The following is a 21,470-nucleotide window of genomic DNA, read 5'->3' as shown; positions in this document are numbered from 1 at the left end:
AAGGCCCAGAGGCCACTCGTGGATAAGGGTTAATAGGTATACATTAGTCATTGTGATTTTAGCATAGTAAACAGTGGGAATTTTGAAACTTGGATTATTTAGGGGGACGATTCAATTAGAACTTGTTCACATTGGACTTTTTCTTTTTTTTTTTTTTTTCATAGGCATCACCACATTATCAAGGCCAAGAGGCCACTCAAGGATAAGGGTTAAAGAGTGTACAGTAGAAATTGGACAATATAATAATCATTAGTAATGAAAATTTGTAAAATTTGATAACTTATATGGAACGGCTCATCAAGAACTTATTTACGTTAGACTTGAACACAACCATATTGTAGTCAGCCGGAAAGCAGGAAAACGGAAGACAATTCCACAGGCGTGCAGTTCTAATAAAAAAAGCTTTGTTCATGGAATCTACGTTTAGGTTTAGGCACAGATAAAGAGTGGGGGGAATTATTGATAGTGTTTACTGCTAGTCTAGTGTTTCTTGTGAAAGTTTTGCGAGTTTATAAGGAATGAACTTACACACACAAAGTTGCATTTATATAATTGTGTGTGTGTGTACATACACAAAGACGGCAAAAAGAAATTCAGCACTTGTAATTTTTTCAAAAACTGCAAATTTAAGCTAAATTTAATGTAACTGTTTAAATAAACTATACCTCATTTGATTTGCCTTTTATACTTCTATAATTTTACCTGTTCATATTTGACTTTTAATCGGAATATTCTAGTGTCCACGTCAATTTAAAAAAATAACTTCAAATTGAGGAGGCAGAAAGAAAGTTCGCACAATAGAAAATTGTTATTTAAATGTAACTTTAGGACATTAATGCAACACAAATACAACAGGAACACAATGAACTAGTTAATATTTAGTAGCATAGCCCTTCTGCAATTTGACAGCCTGCAATCTTTTTAGAATTCCTTGAATTAGACTGCAGCAATACTCCAGGGAAAACCCATCCTACTTTTCTTTAATTTTTGTTCAAAGTTCTTCCAAATTTGAAAATTTATCATTGCGTAGCTGTTGCTTGATGTAATGCCATACGCTTTCGATAGGATTGAGGTCTGGAGATTGTGCAGGCCAATCCAAACACAGAATATCATGCTCTTCCAGGAACCTCTTGACATTGTCTGCTGTGCGTATGGGAGCATTATGCTGCATTAAGATGGGATTATCACCCAAATTCCGACCAAAGTAGGGTAGAAAATGCTTAGTCAACATATTAATGTACTTGGTCGAATTAATTCGACTTTGCAAACGAACTATAGGCCCTGGACCATTGGTACTAATAATGCCCCACACCAAAACTGAACCTCCACCACATTGAAGCATTGAAACTGAGTACCTAGGATTAAATTCTTCGTCTTTCCTCTGACGGACGTACTGCCTACCATCACTGCCTAGTTTATTGAACTTGCTTTCGTCGCTAAAAAGCACTTTTGACCAATATGAAAAGTCATGATCTTCATTGCATCTGACGAAGTCCAGACGGCTTTTTACAGAAATCATTGTCTTGCATCTTGCAACATATCCTCGCAAATTAAATTCCTTTAATCTGTTCTTGAGAGTAGAAAGAAAGCACTTTTTAACAAGATTGCACTGTTGTTTGATTTGGGGAGCCGTTTCAAATCTGTTTCTTAGGCTGCGGATCTTGATAGCATTGCCTTCCCTGTTAGAAGTAACTCTAGTACGACCAGATTTAGAGGCATCACGAACACTGCCGGTGATTTGGTGCTTTTGCACAGTCTTTCATACTGCTTTCTCATCACATTTCAATCTACGACTGATTTCTCGATTAGATTAACCAGAAAGGTGGAGATTAACGAGCTCCTGACGATCACTAAGAGAAAGTTGTGGCATATGGACTAAATTTTACATTGTATAACCTGGAAAAACAATTACGATTACAGATACTTTGTTGCCTGTTGGTGGATATTTAAAACTGGTTTAGAGGCGATAATTTAAGCTGGTTTACAGCAAATTTGTTGCTGCAGACTATCTTTTTGTCTCTTCAATTTGAAGTTATTTTTTTAAATTGATGTGAACACTAGAATATTTCAGTTAAAAGTCAAATATGAACAGGTAAAATTATCGAAGAATAAAAGGCCAATCAAATGAGGTATAGATTGTTTAAACAGTTACATTAAATTTAGCTTAAATTTGCAGTTTTGGAAAAAAGTGCTGACTTTCCTTTTGCCGGCACTGTATATATATATATACATATACTAGCAGGGGTGCCCGGCGTTGCTCGGGTGTTTGGAGGTGTATGCTGTGCAAAAAAAGCAAAAAAACAAAAAAAATGGTTAATTTTTTAAAACTTTGACCCCTATTATGACCCCTTAAAATTCGGGCTCAAATCACTTTATTAAGTTAGATCCAGGTTCAAGGAACCTATATCTAAAATTTCAAGTGTCTAGACCCAAAATTGTCGGAGGAGTTTGGTAGAGTTCTTAAAGGTCAAATCGTTGAAATTTGACCCCTTAACAGCCAAATTTCTGGCTGACACCCGTCACATCGATTTTCCCAAATCTCAGTACCCGGTATTTCAAATTTCGAGTCTATAGACTAAAAATTGACAGAGTTATTGCGTAGGGAAATGTACACAGACAGACAGACACACAGACAGACAGACAGACACGTTCACTTTTATTTATATATATATATATATATTATATATATATATATATATATATAATATATATATATATATATATATATATATATATATATAATACACACTTACTTCAGAATAGTGTAATGCAATAAATCTACTGGTATGCAAATCCAGTGATTATTGGTCTTACAAAATATTATTGGCTGTAATATTTTATAAAGACAATCCCAGCTAAATAAAAATAGCTCAACATACCAGATAGAGCAAATAAATCAAAATTTAGTAATTTAAATTTTATGACGTGAAATGGTTAAATTTCAAATCTAGAATTTTTATTATATGCAAGACAAAGAATACATTTCAATAACCCCTTAACCTATAAGTTTTCAATGTCTACCCATCTCTTCAGAGGAGAAAATATTAGCAAATTATAATGGTTTATACCTAATTTGCTAAATGCAATAAACATAGAAAATCATAATTAAAAGTTTTAAAAATTTTTAAATCATAGAGTAAGGGAAATTATATATTGGTTCAAAATGAAAAGGGTATTGAATATCGTGTCCAAATTGTATGGTAAATTCCGAAGTGAAAGTCTTTTGTAGCAGTGAGGTAAAGGAGTCCAATCCGTATTTTGAATCTTCTACGGCAAAAGGTAAGAATCCGAAAGCGGCGTAATTTCTTGGTGTCTTCTTTGTTTAGATGGTGAGTGCTGGTAAAAAAATTATTATATAAGTTCGCTGTTTTTTTTTTTAATAAACATATAATTTTATATATATTTATTTAATATTTTTTTAATTATGATATATTATAATAGATGAGTTTTAATTATAATATATTATAATAGATGAGTTTTAATTATGATATGTTATAATAGATGAGTTTTAATTATAATATGTTATAATAGATGAGTTTTAATTATAATATGTTATAATAGATGAGTTTTAATTATAATATATTATAATAGATGAGTTTTAATTATAATATGTTATAATAGATGAGTTTTAATTTAAATAAGTACTAAGCTACTATATTCTCTCCTGTGTAAATTTCAACCACCCTTTCTGTATGTAGCAATTGAAGTTTGTTTTATTTTTTTGCCAAATTGAATTGAAATCAAGAATAAGTAATTTGAGGTAAACATTTCTTTCGTAATTTCATCATTAAACATTTTTGATTCTGCAGAATGTGATCTGTCATTTCTTTACTGTCTCCCAGACCTTCATTCTTTCACTACTTTGATTGACTAAGTCATTTGGAAGCCAAGAAACGTTATTACATCACAGCTTTGTAGTTTATCAAAGTGCTAATAAATTGGCTTTTTATATTTGATCGTTACTTCAAAAAGCTGGAAATTCTATTCGCTGAAGCTGTTTTTTTTTTTAATAAACTTATAATTTTATATGTAATGGAAAATAATGAGACAAGCTACCACATGCAGACATTTAGACGACCCATGAAAATTATGCCTCCATGAAAAATTTTCTATCCTGTACTTTAAAGAACTTCAAAATCTATTAAACTGTAGGCGGGAAATAGTAAACAACTGTGTTCACAAAATAAAACTTACTCTAGGATAGCGATACAAAATAGCTCTAAAACTAACAATAACAATAGAAAACAAATAAATTAAACATGAATATACATAAACGATCACACACACATATATGTATATATATATATATATATATATATATATATATATATATGCATATATATGTGCATTATTGTGTACACATAGGTATATTTATATGTATATAAAAAAAAAAAGGAGAACGGCCACCTAAAACCACTAACCTATTTCTAAAACAGATCCTTTGTTTGATAAAATGCATGCCCATTGGCTGATAGGAAGGGGCGCGGTGGACACTAGAAAGCTGATTGGCCAACTAGAAATCCTCAACATATATAAAAACAAGAAGCAACGACAGAATTCGTGCATAAGCCTGACGAATCCTATAGTTGGATGAAACGCAGAATATTCAGTGTAGCTTAATCGCCATATATATTTTATAAATTACTAATTTTATATATATTTATTTAATATTTTTTTAATTATGATATGTTATAATAGATGAGTTTTAATTATAATATATTATAATAGATGAGTTTCGCCCAGATTCAAGAAGCTGTAATAAATGAGATTGGCCGCAGACCACCAAAACAGTCACCGTAACCTTTTTTTAGTGCAATTTCGGCTTCAGGAAGTGTTGTGTAGCTTCTACGGCATCCAACCACGCATCACAATCCGCTCATTTTTATTGCGCAGAAAGAACGTAGAAGACACTTCAAAATGACCATTTTTTTTATTATCATTCAATTTGTGTAGTAGCCATTTATCCCACATTTTTTACTTTAATTCTGAAAATAAAGTCAATGTTTAAAATAAAGTTAATCTCAGAAAGGTCAACATTTCTCGCAGCCAAGCAATAAACTCTAATACAATTGTAGATCAGTTGAAATTTTTTTTTTTTTTATTACATTTTCACCCCAAACAAGGCACATTGCCACTTTGGTGTAGCGGGCTACTATCAGGGGCAGCAACTACTGGGGCACTATGTTGGGATTTGGGCAGCGAGATGTTGGTTCACGTTGCACTTGAACTTCTGCATGTCAGTCCAGTAAGGGAAGCAGTGACCTGGAATGGAATTCCAAAGTCTAGCAGTTCTGGGGAAGAAACTACTGGAGTAGAAAGATCTTTTACATCTAGGGATCTCTACAGTGTGGGGGTGGGATTTAGCAGCTTGTCGGGTCTGTCGAGGGTGTTCACGTCGTGGGGGCACAAGTACTTGCAGTTCATCAGAGCATACACTCCCTATCGCAAATTGTTACTTTTCCAACCCGCTTCCCTGATCAGGAAGAACAACACGCATCACTATTAGATCTGTTTTTGACCACAGTTCCTGATGATTGTGTAACGAAAGCCGACAGCCCACTTGGGAACGCTGATCATGCGGTGATAATGGTTGAAATCACCCTAAACTCTAGACCCAAAACTGAAGAGCCAGTGCTCAAAACCACGAGATATTATAAAAAGGCTGACTGGGAAGCTATCAGAGATCTTATCAGAGACGCCCCATGGGGAAATATTTTTTCTCTTCCTGCTGAACAGTGTGCAACCGAGACCACTGAATGGTTCAAAACTGCAATCGAAGCGCATGTTCCCATGCGGAAATTCTATAGCAAGCCCCACTCTCCCCAATGGTTTACTTCGACTTGCGCAACTGCCATTGCTCAAAGGCAGCATGCATTCCGCAGGTTTAACAGACATAAGTCCAGTTCAAACAGACAGAAGTACATAGAAGCTAGAAGTAACGTTAAGAAAGAAATAGCGACAGCTAAGAGGGAATTTACGGAAACCACTAAAAAACGCATCGAAGCACAAAAACTAGGAACTCGTGACTTCTGGAAAATCTACAACAGTGTAGTAAATAATGGGCAATCAACAATTCCCCCACTAACCAACAATCACGAGGTTCTTTGCTCAGCAACCGAGAAGGCTAACATGCTTGCCAGTCGGTTTGCCTCAAACTCCACACTGGACCCTCTAAACCACCCCCTACCTCAATTTCCTATGCGGACAGACGCCACGCTAGACGATCTGATAATCACCCCTGCTCAGGTGCATGCTACCATAAAAAACCTTGACACTTCCAAAGCATGTGGACCCGACCTCATCCCAGCTATGCTATTAAAAAAGTGCTCAGCCGAAGTAGCTCCAGTTCTCTCCAAACTCTACAACAAATGCCTTAATGAATCTTGCTTTCCGAGCTGTTGGAAAACTGCTTCTGTAGTACCAGTATTCAAGAATTCTGGCGAAAGAACTGACCCATTAAATTATCGCCCTTGTTCTGCTCCTCGGCATTTATTCTTAGAAATTTTGCTTCAGCATCAGCGTTGATACATCGGCCGTCAGACTGAAGAAATCGTGCGTCAGGCAGACAGTTTCAACTCAAATTAAATCGACATAACAACGTATTACGCTGAATATGTTTTATTAACTAGGTAAAAAAAATCTGAAACAAAACAAAAAAAATAAGGGAATTAAAATTTAGATAAACAAAAATAAAGTAGTAAATAAACATATATACATATAAGGCACTATACGCCATTGAACCGTGCCGAGATAACGACGGCATTATTTTGGAAGTCATTTACGACGTGGAGAAAAGAGAATATCGTAACTATTCCGTGCTTTCACCTAACAACACAGTGAAAGATTTCGTATTTAAAAAATAGCTTGGTTAAACAACGCTTAACCACGTGAAACAAATCTGTGCAAGCAAAGGAACAACTTTAAATAGACTAAAGAAATTACAACTTGGTTCAGCATGGACCAAAACAAAAAAAAAGAAATGGAAATAAAGAAAAACACGTAAAATAAAATAAACAAATAAATAAAATGAGTGACTAAAAATATTGTCCGGCAAATAGGGCAAAAGTGTAATGTTCTTTAAAAGGAATGACGGAGTCCAACGTACCTCGTGCTGTATGGGGGGGGGGCGATTGATCGGAGCGAGGAAAAACGCGTGCGATGCGTCTGAAGTCACATTAAAAAAGGGCTCACTTAGCCCTTCAAACCGGAAATCCCCACGAGATCTCGCAGATCACGAAAAGTGGGGAGGGAAGTGTCTGTATGAAAATAAATCTATATAAATATTTATTTGTCGCTTAAAGCACAATGTTTACCCGAAATAGACGGGCTGACAAGGCGATAAATAAAAAAAAAAAATAATATTCAAGAAAAAGGCTTGCACAGAAAAGTTATTCACACGATACTCAGGCCTCTCTCCGGTGACGACCGACTGTGTCCCTCTCGCAAAAAACGCCCGGCCCAAAGACACAACACTCCCCGTCCAATGTCATTTATGAAATTGTATCTCAAGTGTAAGGGAACATGTTATGCGACGGGTTCTGAAGCAGGCACTAAAAGGATAGTCTCTGTGATGGGCCTAACAAAATGTCTGATACAGTCACCCTTTCGGACCTTTAGCTCCACCTGGCGAACCTTTCCGTCTTTGCTGGGAATGACCTTAGTTACCAACCCTAGTGGCCACTCATTCCTCTTACATTCTTTGTCTTTGAGAAGCACCACATTTCCAGGGAACAGATTCGGGGTGCTTTCCCTCCATTTCCGGCGGGTCTGTAGCAGAGGGAGATACTGGGTTTTCCATCTCTTCCAGAAGGTTTGGGCTAGGTGTTGAACGTGTCTCCACTGCCTCCTAGAGGCATCTTTAGAATTAAATTCACCAGGTGGTGCTGAGAGCGATCCAACTTTCTGTGTGAGTAGAGTTGCTGGGGTTAGCAGTGCTGGGTCCTCTGGGTCGGTAGAAACCGGCACAAGCGGTCTAGAGTTGATAATGGCTGCTGTTTCTGCCAGAAAGGTGGTGAGCACCTCATTGGTCAGCCGAGTGCTGTTGTGTTGCGCCAGCATAGCGTCGAGGATTCTTTTTGTTATACCAATCATCCTTTCCCATGCTCCACCCATATGGGGTGCATGAGCAGGGTTAAACAGCCAAGTGCAGCCTGAACTTGCTAGATGGTTTTTAACTGCGTCGTAATCTAGATTGGATGTTATTCTCAATTCTTTTTTAGCTCCCACGAAATTGGTGCCTTGATCCGAGCGGAGAAGTCTGACTGGACCTCTGATGGCGAGGAATCTGCGCAGAGCATTAATGAAGCTCGAGGTGTCGAGAGACTCCAATACCTCTATATGAACTGCCCTGGTGGTCATGCATGTGAAAATGGTGGCCCATCGTTTGGAGTGAGCCAAACCTCCCCTGGTTCGTCTAGAGGTAACTGGCCAAGGTCCAAACACATCCATGCCCACGTTGGTGAAGGGAGGACTGAAATCCATGCGATCCTCTGGTAGGTTGGATAGTTTCTGAACTTGCACAGATCCCCGGAGCCGCTTGCATCTGACACAGAAATGAATTACTCTACTGACGCATCTCTTGCCACCGACGATCCAGAAGCCAGCTGCCCGAACCGCACCTTCTGTCAAATGACGTCCCTGGTGATGGATACTCTGATGGTGATGTCGCACTAGCAGTGTAGCCACGTGATGTTTTCCGGAGATGATGATGGGATGCATCTCTTCCTGGGAAAGTCCTGCTCTTCGCGTGCGCCCTCCAACTCGGAGGAGACCCTGTTCATCTATGAATGGATCTAGAGTCTTGATTGTGCTGTCCGAGAGCAGTTTTTTCGACTCCTCGAGACAGTTAATCTCTGTGGCATAATCGTATCTTTGTGCTGCTTTGACCACAATGTTTTTTGCTTGGTTAAGCACCTCCACTGTAAGTGTTCTGCAGCAATGCCATCCGTTGCAGGCTTTGTTGATCGTATTTCTCTTGTTGAATGTTCGTGCAATATGTATTAAATGGGCTACAGCTCGCGTAACGGCAATCCACGATGAAAACCTCTCAAAGCGTTCAGAGTTCAGACAAGAAGAAGAGGTGTGGGTGGTGAATGTCGACACCACTTGACGGATTTCAGTGTCTTGATCGGGGTCGATTAGGTGATAAGTCTGGTTACCATCATCAGGCGTCGAGGTTCGAGATAAAAATGCTGGCCCATTTAGCCATGGTGCATCGTGAAGTCGGATAGCAGGAACCGACCTAGTTCCACAGTCTGCTGGGTTTTGGTCGGTGGGCACATAGTGCCACTGTTGGGGTTTGGACGTGCGGCGTATCCTCTGGACCCGATTGGCAACATAGACGTAAAAGCGTCTCACCTCATTGTGAATGTAGCCAAGGACCACTTTGCTATCCGTGTAGAAGGTGGTGTCAACTTCCATGTCCAACTCCTGGTGTACAAGGTCCGCTAGTTCCACAGCTAGCACGGCTGCGCATAGTTCTAATCTTGGTATGGAAGCTTCGGGCTGGGGGGCTAACTTGGTTTTTCCCATGACGAAGGCAGTTTCACAGCTTCCATTTCTAAAGGTCAGCCTTAAATAAGCAACAGCTGCAATGGCCTTGGTGGAAGCGTCTGAAAAAATGCAAAGCTCTCTACCTATCGCGGTCGAAGGGGACATAGTGGCATAAGACCTGGGTATCCGTAGGTTGTGCAAGTCCTTCAGGGAGTCTCTCCACGCAGTCCATACCTGATGCCTTTGTGGTGGTAGTGGAGCATCCCAATCGTTGTTGTCCATGGTCAGGGTCCTCAAAATAAACTTGCCTTGAACCGTGACTGGGGCCACAAATCCAAGTGGGTCGTAGAGGCTGTTGATGGTCGACAGAACGCCTCTCCGCGTATAGGGTTTATTGGGGTCATCCACCGTGAAAAAGAAGTGGTCGCCTTTTGAATCCCAATTAAGCCCGAGGCTGCGCTGCATTGGTGCTGCTTCGTCCTCCAGGTCAAGGTCCTTGCTTTCAGTGGCATGGTCTTCAGGAAGGAATGCTGCCATGACGGCACTCTTGTTGGACGCAATTTTGTGCAGTCTTAGGTTAGATTCAGCTAAGACAGATTTAGTTTTCTTCAGTAGGGAAATTGCGTCTTCGACGGTGGGAACGGACTTTAAGCCATCGTCTACATAAAAGTCTCGTTCCACGAATTCTCTAACAGCCTGGTCGGAGTCAGGGTGTCCTTGTTGCACTGACTGCCGAAGACAGTATGTCGCCACTGCTGGTGAAGGCCTGTTTCCGAACACATGGACGTTCATCTGGTATTCTGCGACAGCTTTGGTAGTGTCGTTGTCTTTGAACCAAAGGAATCGCAGGAAGTTCCTGTGCTCTTCCTTCACCCGGAAACAGTAGAACATTTGCTCTATGTCCGCCATAACCGCGACTAAGTCTTTTCGAAAACGCATCAGGACGCCTACTAGTGGATTGATAAGATCAGGCCCAGTCAATAAAGTATCGTTGAGCGATACCCCATTGTACTGCGCGCTGGAGTCAAACACCACTCTGATCTTTCCGGGCTTCTTGGGGTGGTATATTCCAAACATGGGAAGATACCATCTTTCCTCTTCAGTGGCTAGGGGAGGGGCAACCACAGCATGCTTATTTTTTAGCAACTTATCCATAAAGAGAATAAAATCGTTTCTCAACTGCGGTTTTTTGTCGAACTGTCGAGAAAGGGACAGAAGCCTGTTGATAGCCTGGTTTCTGTTGTTTGGGAGCCGTTGTCTGAAGGGTTTGAAAGGTAGTGGGGCTACCCAACTGTTGTCGGTGTCCCTTTTTAAATCTTGGTCCATGATCTCTAGGAATCTGAGATCCTCGACAGAGGGTGCTAGAGTTTCATCTTCCTTCGTGAGTTGGAATACTGAGTGACCCAACCTTTGATGTTCGGGCTGTTGTACCACAGCTAGAGGACCGTATGTTTCCTTAACGTGGATTAAGTTAGGGCATGGTTCAAAGGTAGAAGGGGAGCTTCTACAGAGAGTGTTAGTGAAGAAAACGCTCACCTTTCTGTTTCTCGTTCTACCGGGGCAGATATCGCCTACCACAATCCATCCCAGGTCCAGTTTTTGTGCGTGGGGAGCACCAGGTGGGCCGTTAATAGTCTTTCGCACCTTGTGAGCCTCAATCACATCTCGCCCCAGGAGTAGTAAGATGGGTGCCTCCGGATCCAGTGCAGGTACCTTGTTTGCGATGGCCGCTAAGTGAGGGAGATTTCGAAACACTTCATGTGTTGGTATCTCTGATCGGTTGTCCGGAATGTCGTTACACTCGATCAGAGTTGGCAGGGTGTAGGTGGCCTTTCCGTCGAGCGATTTCACACTGTAACCTAGGGCTCTCCTGCCTGATGCTTCCGTGGTTCCGGCGCAGGTCCTTAGGGTGTAGGTTGAAGTGGGGCTCTGGTCATTGAAATAGTCGAAGAGTTCGGAGCGAGCCAGGGATTTGTTGCTGTGCTCGTCAATCACAGCATACGCTTTGAGTGATTTCTCTTGACCCCTTAGACATATGTTCACGAGGCAGATCTTTGAGCAGGACCGCCCGTTCAGTGCGTCTCCGCAGATCTGTGAACAGTTTGTCGATACATTTTCCCTCTCCCCGCCGTGCAACGGCAAGGGTTTGGTGTCGGTTCGTTGAGGTGTCGAATGTGGATGGATGGCAGTTGCGTGGTTGTCACTGCCACACTCTGAGCACTCAACGATGGCGTCGCATTCCTTAGCCGCATGCTTTGTGGTGGAACAACATCTGAAACAGATCCCATTTCGTCTGAGGATGTCTTTTCTTTCGGACAAGGGTTTCTTCCTAAAGGCCCAACAGTTTCGAAGAGGATGAGGTGTCTGGTGGATGGGGCAAAGGCGGTTGCAGTCCTTTGTGTTTACTTCGATCCTATGAACCGAGACTTGGTTCACTTTCTCTGGCCTTTGAAAGGGTTGGACGTCTCTCGTCCGGTAGAAGCTAGGATCCGTTCGGTCTTCCGCTTGCTGTCTTATGAACGCGGTAAAGGCGGAGAATGGGGGAAACGACACTTGGTGCTGTCGTTTGTATTTCGCACCATACGATGCCCACTTGTCTCCTATAGAGGGCGGAAGCTTGTCAACTATTGGCCAGATGCCATGGGCAGAGTCTAAAGCAGAAAGGCCGGGTAAATCTCCGCCTTCCTTGAGAGCTTCAACCTCGGCGAGCAGATCACTTAAGTCTCCGAGCTTTGTGTAGTCTCTCGTGATTTTAGGGAATGCTTCAAGTCTTTGGAAAATGGAGCTTTCGATGACTTCGACAGCTCCGTAGTACCTATCCAGCCTCCTCCATATCTCCGATAGTCCTCGTTCTGGTTGGTTAAAGTGTGCTGTCCTGAGTCTGTCGGCTTGGTCCGAGGAGTGTCTACCGAGCCACTTGACCAACATGTCTATCTCCTCCCGTGGGGAGATTTTCAGTCCTGAGATGGCATTAAGGAAGGAGTACTTCCAGGCCTTGTAGTCTTTCGGTTGGTCTGAGAATTTCCTTAGATTTGAGGAGAGTACTTCCCGACGAGCCATGTATAGTAACAGGTCCGAAGTTTGATTAGAGGGAGGAGGCTGATAGTGTTGCCCGAGAGGAGAGGGAACTGGTTTCTCCGACTGCTTCAGGGAGTTCTGGCTGATGATATAGTCGGCGGTGCGCTGCACGGCGTCTAGGGGGGTTGGGTCGAGCTTCGAGCCGGTTTTGTGGCTGCGAGAGGAGACAACCGAATCCTTGTCTCTGTTGGAGCCGGTGGCTGTGAGAGCCGCGTCTTTCCGGGCCTTTATTTTTTTTAGTTTAGTTTTTATTGCCACTTCTTTCGCCCTAATGCGCAGCATTTCGAGCTCCTCTTCCAGGTCTGCCTCACTGTCGATGAGGGCAAGATGAGCCTTGGTATTAGCACGTGTTGAAGTGGACGACTTGGTTGAGTGCGAAACTTCCGACCGCGTGTGGTACGAAGGAGAGGCAGACATATTGTCCAAGGTCGGCAACGTGGAGAGAGTTTATAATCCGTATAATGTAGGTCTGTTGCTACACTCATGTAGCCACGTGGTTGATAATTCTGCTGCTCCGTGTCCGATAACCCACTCAATACAGGAACCAGAGATTCTTTTTACTGTTCTGCTCCTCGGCATTTATTCTTAGAAATTTTGCTTCAGCATCAGCGTTGATACATCGGCCGTCAGACTGAAGAAATCGTGCGTCAGGCAGACAGTTTCAACTCAAATTAAATCGACATAACAACGTATTACGCTGAATATGTTTTATTAACTAGGTAAAAAAAATCTGAAACAAAACAAAAAAAATAAGGGAATTAAAATTTAGATAAACAAAAATAAAGTAGTAAATAAACATATATACATATAAGGCACTATACGCCATTGAACCGTGCCGAGATAACGACGGCATTATTTTGGAAGTCATTTACGACGTGGAGAAAAGAGAATATCGTAACTATTCCGTGCTTTCACCTAACAACACAGTGAAAGATTTCGTATTTAAAAAATAGCTTGGTTAAACAACGCTTAACCACGTGAAACAAATCTGTGCAAGCAAAGGAACAACTTTAAATAGACTAAAGAAATTACAACTTGGTTCAGCATGGACCAAAACAAAAAAAAAGAAATGGAAATAAAGAAAAACACGTAAAATAAAATAAACAAATAAATAAAATGAGTGACTAAAAATATTGTCCGGCAAATAGGGCAAAAGTGTAATGTTCTTTAAAAGGAATGACGGAGTCCAACGTACCTCGTGCTGTATGGGGGGGGGGCGATTGATCGGAGCGAGGAAAAACGCGTGCGATGCGTCTGAAGTCACATTAAAAAAGGGCTCACTTAGCCCTTCAAACCGGAAATCCCCACGAGATCTCGCAGATCACGAAAAGTGGGGAGGGAAGTGTCCGTATGAAAATAAATCTATATAAATATTTATTTGTCGCTTAAAGCACAATGTTTACCCGAAATAGACGGGCTGACAAGGCGATAAATAAAAAAAAAAAATAATATTCAAGAAAAAGGCTTGCACAGAAAAGTTATTCACACGATACTCAGGCCTCTCTCCGGTGACGACCGACTGTGTCCCTCTCGCAAAAAACGCCCGGCCCAAAGACACAACAGCCCTATTAGCCTCCTCCCACTTTTTGCAAAATATTTGAGACCTTAATTAACCATGCTCTAGTCCAGCACCTTACAGATGCTAAACTTCTGACCGACCATCAATATGGATTTAGACAAGCCCGTTCCACGGCAGACATCCTCACTGTAATCTCTGAACGCATATACCATTCACTGGACAAAGCGGGAGAGGGCAGAGCGGTAGCTCTAGATATATCTAAGGCTTTTGACAGGGTATGGCATGAGGGTCTCCTCAGGAAGATTAGATCTTACGGTATCACTGGTAGAATACTTAACATAATTAAATCCTTCTTAGATAAGAGAAAAATCCAGGTTGTCCTCGACGGTCGTACATCTAACCAATATGATATAAATGCGGGAGTGCCCCAGGGATCTATCCTTGGTCCTCTGCTGTTCCTGATATTCATAAATGACCTCCCCGACAAAATTGCCTCTGAGATGGGTATATATGCTGATGACACCACACTCTATAGCAGGCACGACAGGAAAACAAATGAACATATATCTAAAGTAATGGCAGAAACACTAGAAGATGACCTCCAATCAGTAGTGGAATAGGGACAAAAATGGATGGTAACGTTCAATGCCACCAAGACAAAACTGGTTTCATTCAATAATTACAAGAAACCTTCTCTACCACCTATAGCAATGGCCAACGACTCTTTATCTGAGAGTACGTCTCTCAAGCTCCTTGGCCTAACGTTTACAGGAAACATGAGTTGGAACAATTACATCGAGGGCATTGCCAGGGCCGCTGCAAGGAAGGTTGGCTCTCTCTACCGTGCTAGAAAACTTCTAACACCCGAAAGTATCCTGTACCTCTATAAGGCCACTATTCGCCCATGTATGGAGTATTGCTGTCATATTTGGGCCGGTGCATCGGCTACTAGTCTCTCGCTCCTTGACAGGGTTCAAAAGAGAGTCGCAAATCTGATAGGCCCTAAACTGGCATCTAAACTTCAGCCTCTGTCCCATCGTCGAAACGTTGCATCCCTCTGCCTGTTCTACAAGTATTATAATGGTGAATGCTCTGAAGAACTGCAAGCACTTGTGCCCCCACGACGTGAACACCCTCGACAGACCCGACAAGCTGCTAAATCCCACCCCCACACTGTAGAGATCCCTAGATGTAAAAGATCTTTCTACTCCAGTAGTTTCTTCCCCAGAACTGCTAGACTTTGGAATTCCATTCCAGGTCACTGCTTCCCCAACTGTACTGACATGCATAAGTTCAAGTGCAACGTGAACCAACATCTCGCTGCCCTAATCCCAACATAGTACCCCAGTAGATGTTTCCCCTGATAGTAGCCCGCTACACCAAAGTGGCAATGTGCCTTGTTTAGGGTGAAAATGAAATAAAAAAAAAAAAAATAAAAAAAAATTCACCATTAAAATACTTGTAGAACACAACATTTCGTCGATGGGACAGATGCTGAAGCCTAGATGCCAGTTCAGGGCCTATCAGATTTGTGACTCTCTTCTGAACCCCGTCAAGGTGCAAGAGACTAGTAGCCGATGCACCAGCCCAAATATGACAGCAATACTCCATACATGGGCGAATGGTTGCCTTATAGAGGTACAGGATATTTTCGGGTGTTAGTAGTTTTCTAGCACGGTAGAGAGAGCCCACCTTCCTTGCAGCGGCTCTGGCAATGCCCTCGAAGTAATTGTTCTAACTCATGTTTCCTGTGAACGTTAGGCCAAGGAGCTTGAAAGACGTACTCTCAGATAGAGTCGTTGGCCATTGCTATAGGTAGTAGAGAAGGTTTCTTGGAATTATTGAATGAAACTAGTTTAGTCTTGGCAGCATTGAACGTGACCATCCATTTTTGTCCCCATTCTACTACTGATTGGAGGTCATCCTCTAGTGTTTCTGCCATTTCTTTAGATATATGTTCATTTGTAGGATTCTGCTAATTGGAAAAAAAACATTTGGGCTGGTGCATCTGCTACTAGTCTCTCGCTCCTTGACAAGATTCAAAAGAGAGTCGCAAACCTGAACTGGCATCTAAGCTTCAGCCTCTGTCCCATCGACGAAATGTTGCATCCCTCTGGCTTTTCTACAAGTATTTTAGTCGTGAATGCTCTGGCGAACTGCAATCACTTGTGCCCCCGCGACGTGAGCACCCTTGACAAATCCGACAGGCTGCTAAATCCCACCCCCACACTATAGAGATCCCTAGATGTAAAAGATCTTTCTACTCCAATAGTTTCTTCCCCAGAACCGCTAGACTTTGGAATTCTATTCCAGGTTCCTGCTTCCCCAACAGTACTGACGTGCAGAAGTTCAAGTGTAATGTGAACCGACATCTTGCTGCCCAAATCCCTACATAGTACCCCAGTAGTTGTTGCTCCTGATAGTAGCCCCTTACACCAAAGTGGCAATTTGCCTTGTTTGGGGTGAAAAGGTAATAAAAAAAAAATAAAAAAATTATGTGGAAGAAAGACCAGGTAAATCCTTTTTGGTGTAGCGGGCTACTATCAGGGAAAACATCTACTGAAGTACTATGTAGGGATTTGGGCAGCAAGATGTTGGTTCACGTTGCACTTGAACTTCTGCATGTCAGTCCAGTAAGGGAAGCAGTGACCTGGAAGTGACCTACACTGTAGAGATCCCTAGATGTAAAAGATCTTTCTACTCCAATAGTTTCTTCCCCAGAACCGCTAGACTTTGGAATTCTATTCCAGGTTCCTGCTTCCCCAACAGTACTGACGTGCAGAAGTGGCAATTTGCCTTGTTTGGGGTGAAAAGGTAATAAAAAAAAAATAAAAAAATTATGTGGAAGAAAGACCAGGTAAATCCCCACCTCAGAGCCACAATATGCTTTACCCTTTTTGGTTCCAAACTTGTTTTGAGGAGCTATGTGAATGCGATTATGCCATATATATATTTTTTTTATTTTTATTTTTTTACATAAGCATCACCACATTATCAAGGCCAAAAGGCCACTCAAGGATAAGGGTTAAAGAGTGTACAGTAGAAATTGGACAATATAGTAATCATTAGTAATGAAAATTTGGTAAATTTGATAACTTATATGGAACGGCTCATCAAGAACTTATTTACGTTAGACTTGAAGACAACCATATTGTAGTCAGCCAGAAAGCAGGAAAACGGAAGACAATTCCACAGGCGTGCAGTTCTAAGAAAGAAGCTTTGTTCATGGAATCTACATTTAGGTTTAGGCACAGATAAAGAGTGGGGGTAATTATTGATAGTGTTTACAGCTAGACGAGTGTTTCTTGTGAAAGTTTGGCGAGGGGGGACCATAGATTGAAGCTCAGTTGAACACTTTCCATGAAAATAACGATACATCAGAGACAAACTCGCAACATCTCTTCTGTGAGATAGAGGTTGCAAGGAAGAGAAAAGGACATCTCCTACGAGGCTACGAAGTCTATTTTGAACTCTATCAAGGCAGGCCAAGTCCTTTCTAGCAGCTCCTGCCCAGATGTGGCAACAGTATTCCATCCTTGGACGTACCTGGCTCTTATATAGATAGAGAATAGCATCAGCAGTGAGATATCTACCGGATCGATAGAAAGATCCCACCATTTTTCCAGCGGCCTTGGCAACAGATTTGATGTACGTGTTCCATTTAAGATGAGGAGTAATGGTCAAGCCAAGAAGCTTGTCAAAACTTGAGGCCTCCTGAAGACGAGAGCCATTCATTTCAATTGATGCCAGATGTCTATCAGAATGTTGATGATGTAAAGAGAGAAGCTTGGTTTTAGATGCATTAAAAGTAACCAGCCACTCCTTACCCCATTGTACTACGTGTTCAAGAGCAGGTCACCCAGCATTGCTTAGTTGTAAAATAAATGTATTTTAATGATGTAGATTTTGTATTTATTATTATAGAGCCATCAATAATGACAATCATTTGATCCCGAAAAATGCTTTCAATACATTCTATCTTATTTGAACCCTTAACTTTTTTTTTCTTTAAATTTGATTTTTGATATGCCATGTCGATATCTTCAATGAATATATACTACTTGTGATGATCTAAGGTAGTGAAACATGGGTTCTGACAACTCACCAAATTGAAATCTTGGTAATGGCATAAAGATGGAGAGGATAATGTTAGGCATCACTCTACAAGACAGAAAGACAAACATCTGGATTCACCAACAAACAAAAGTTATTTACATCAATACTGCGATCAAAACATCCAAACACAGATGGGCAGGGCAGGGCATGTGAACTTTTGCCTCCCACACCGCCAGCATCCGGAGGGAAATGGGTAGCAAGATGTCTGTTCACATTACACTTGAACTTCTGCATGTCAGTACAGTTGGGAAAGCAGAATCCCGGTAGGGAGTTCTAAAGTCTAGCAGGTCTGGGGAAGAAACTATTGGAGTAGAAGGTCTTCTTACATGTAGGGATCTCTACTGCGAAGGGGTGGGATTTTGCTGATTGTTGGGTTTGTTGGGGGTATTCACGTCGAGGGAGTACAAGTGCTTTTATAGTTCGTCAGAGTATTTACCGTTAAAGTACTTGTAGAATAGGTAAAGGAAGGCAATATTTCGTTGATGGGACAGAGGCTGAAGTTTAGATGACAGTTCAAGACCTATCAGGTTGGCGACTCTCTATTGAACCTTGTTCAGGAATGAGAAACTAGTAGCAGATGCACCAGCCCAAATATGACAACAATACTCCATACATGGGCGAATGGTGGCCTTATAGGATACCTTCAGGTGTAAGTAGCTTTCTAGCATGGAAATGCTCTCAATGTATTTCTTCCAACTCATGTTCCCTGTGAACATTAGGCCAAGGAGTTTAAAGGAAGTACTTTCAGGTAATGTATCTTTGGCCATTGTTATTGGTTGCAGGGAATGTTTCTTGTAATTATTGAAGGAAACAAGCTTAGGCTTGACAGCATTGAATGTGACCATCCATTTTTGTCTCCATTCCACTACAGATTAGAGATCTTCCGCTAGCGTTTCTACCATTTCCTTAGATATGTGTTCATTTGTTTTTCCCTCGTACCTGTTATAGAGCGTGGTGTCATCAGCAAATATACCCATCTCAGAGACAATTTTATCAGGGAGGTCATTTATGAATATCAGGAATAATAAAGGTCCAAGGATAGATCCCTGAGGTACTCCGACAATTATATCATATTGTTTAGATGTACGACCGTCGAGGACAACTTGAAGTCTTCTCTTACTTAAGAAGGATTCATCAAGTACAACAACTGCTATTGTGTTTTTAATAATAAAAAAAAAGTATCAGTATAGGCTACAAATAACAGAAGTCATTATGGTGTAATCTAAAGTTTGTGTCCCGAGTTATGTCCCCTGTGTGTTAACTCTTCACCGTCTACTTTATAACATCTTCAAAAAATGCAATTTTACCGGATTTTCAGTAAAAATTACTTTAAACTATAAATAGCAGAAACAACCTTCTTAGTGACACTAGATTCCAGTAAAGCAACTGGCCCTGATGGCATCCCAATTATAGTGTTAAAAAAGCTTCAACCAGAACTTGCTCCCATACTTACGAAACTGTTTAAGCGCTGCCTTAAGAAGTGCTTTCCGACTCCCTGGAAGACCTCATCAGTTTGCCCTGTATTTAAGAATTCAGGTGATAAGTCATCTCCCTCTCAGTACAGACCAATAAGTCTCCTGTGTGTTATGAGTAAGTTGCTGAAATCCATATTAAATAGAGAAATAGTCAACCACCTCAGCAGGAATAACCTTTTTAGTGACACACAATATGGTTTCCGCTCTTTTTTTTTTTTTTTTTTTACAAAGGCATCACCACATTATCAAGGCCCAGAGGCCACTCAAGGATAAGGGTTAAAGAGTGTACAGTAGAAGTTGGTCAATATAGTAATCATTAGTAATGAAAATTTGGTAAATTTAATAACTTATATGGAACGGCTCATCAAGAACTTATTTACATTAGACTTGAACACAACCATATTGTAGTCAGCCGGAAAGCAGGAAAACGGAAGACAATTCCACAGGCGTGCAGTTCTAAGAAAGAAGCTTTGTTCATGGAATCTATGTTTAGGTTTAGGCACAGATAAAGAGTGGGGGAAATTATTGATAGTGTTTACAGCTAGACGAGTGTTTCTTGTGAAAGTTTGGCGAGGGGGGACCATAGATTGAAGCTCAGTTGAACACTTTCCATGAAAATAACGATACATCAGAGACAAACTCGCAACATCTCTTCTGTGAGATAGAGGTTGTAAGGAGGAGAAAAGGTCTACCGCAGATGTGTTGACGGTTATATCTCACAGGATTAGTGAATCTCTTGACAAAGGCTTCCTTTCCAGGGCAATTGCTCTTGACATATCAAAAGCCTTCGACAAGGTATGGCATAAGGGTCTACTTCACAAGATTTCTAGCTACGGTATAACTGGAAATGTTTTCTCAATCATTAAATCATTTCTCTCCAATAGGCTCATAAGAGTAGTGGTCGATGGACAAAAATCAGAGGCCTGCAGTATTAATGCTGGAGTCCCTCAGGGGTCAATCCTGGGCCCAACTCTCTTCCTGATCTACATCAATGACCTCCCTAAACACATACTTAAATCATTCGTTGACATCTATGCTGATGACATGACCATCTACGGCAACACACCAAAGGCTGTAAATGACAAAGTTCTCTCTAATTCTCTCTCCTTTGATCTTGAGCGCATGGTTCAGTGGGGGAAGATGTGGCTAGTTACCTTTAATGCATCTAAAACAAAACTCCTATCTTTACATCATCAACGCTCTGATCCCTATCTGGCATCAATTGGGATGGATGGCTCTCATCTGGGAGAGGCCCAGTGTTTTGACAAGCTTCTGGCTTTGACCTTTACTCCTGATCTGAAATGGAACACGTACATCAAGTCTGTTGCCAAGGTCGCTGGAAAGATGGTGGGATCCTTCTACCACTCCAGAAGATATCTCACTACTGATGCAATTCTCTATCTATATAAAAGCCAAGTACGTCCTAGGATGGAATACTGCTGACATATCTTGGTAGGAGCTGCCAAAAACAGCCTATCCTGCCTTGACAGAGTACAAAATAGACTTCGTGGCTTAGTAGGGGATGCCCTTTTATCTACCCTGCAACCTCTCTTCCACAGAAGAGACTTTGCAAGCCTTGTTTTATCCTTGTTTCCATGTTTCGATGAACTAGCTTAGGGAATAAACAAAATGGATTACCCCCCCCCTAGTCCCCCCCCCCCATTCCCTTTCATGCCACACTGTTTTCATGAAACACCTCCCCCTCCCCTCATTCTTTATAAAATATTTTTGATAAAGTGTTGTAAAAAAATGTTTCCATGGCAGGTGCTCGTCTGAACTCCAATCTCTGG

The 21,470-nt window shown here is 41.3% G+C and overlaps 1 protein-coding gene across 1 annotated transcript; it reads right to left on the bottom strand.

Moving 5' to 3' along the window:
* Positions 1-7,524: 7,524 nt before the first annotated feature.
* LOC145271130 (uncharacterized) lies at positions 7,525-12,987 on the bottom strand. Its single transcript, XM_080126669.1, has one exon. It carries the CDS (start codon positions 12,985-12,987, stop codon positions 7,525-7,527), a length of 5,463 nt encoding a protein of 1,820 aa, XP_079982795.1.
* Positions 12,988-21,470: the final 8,483 nt, after the last annotated feature.

Source organism: Euprymna scolopes, chromosome 46 (assembly GCF_053919585.1).
Source record: "Euprymna scolopes isolate OS-2025 chromosome 46, ASM5391958v1, whole genome shotgun sequence".
Lineage (NCBI taxonomy): Eukaryota > Metazoa > Mollusca > Cephalopoda > Sepiida > Sepiolidae > Euprymna > Euprymna scolopes.
The sequence above is the reverse complement of the archived record's forward strand: the minus strand, read 5'-3'. Positions and strand labels throughout refer to the sequence as shown.

Coding starts and splice junctions, on each gene's coding strand:
- LOC145271130 (XM_080126669.1), bottom strand. CDS start 12,987: ATGTCTGCCTCTCCTTCGTACCACACGCGGTCGGAAGTTTCGCACTCA.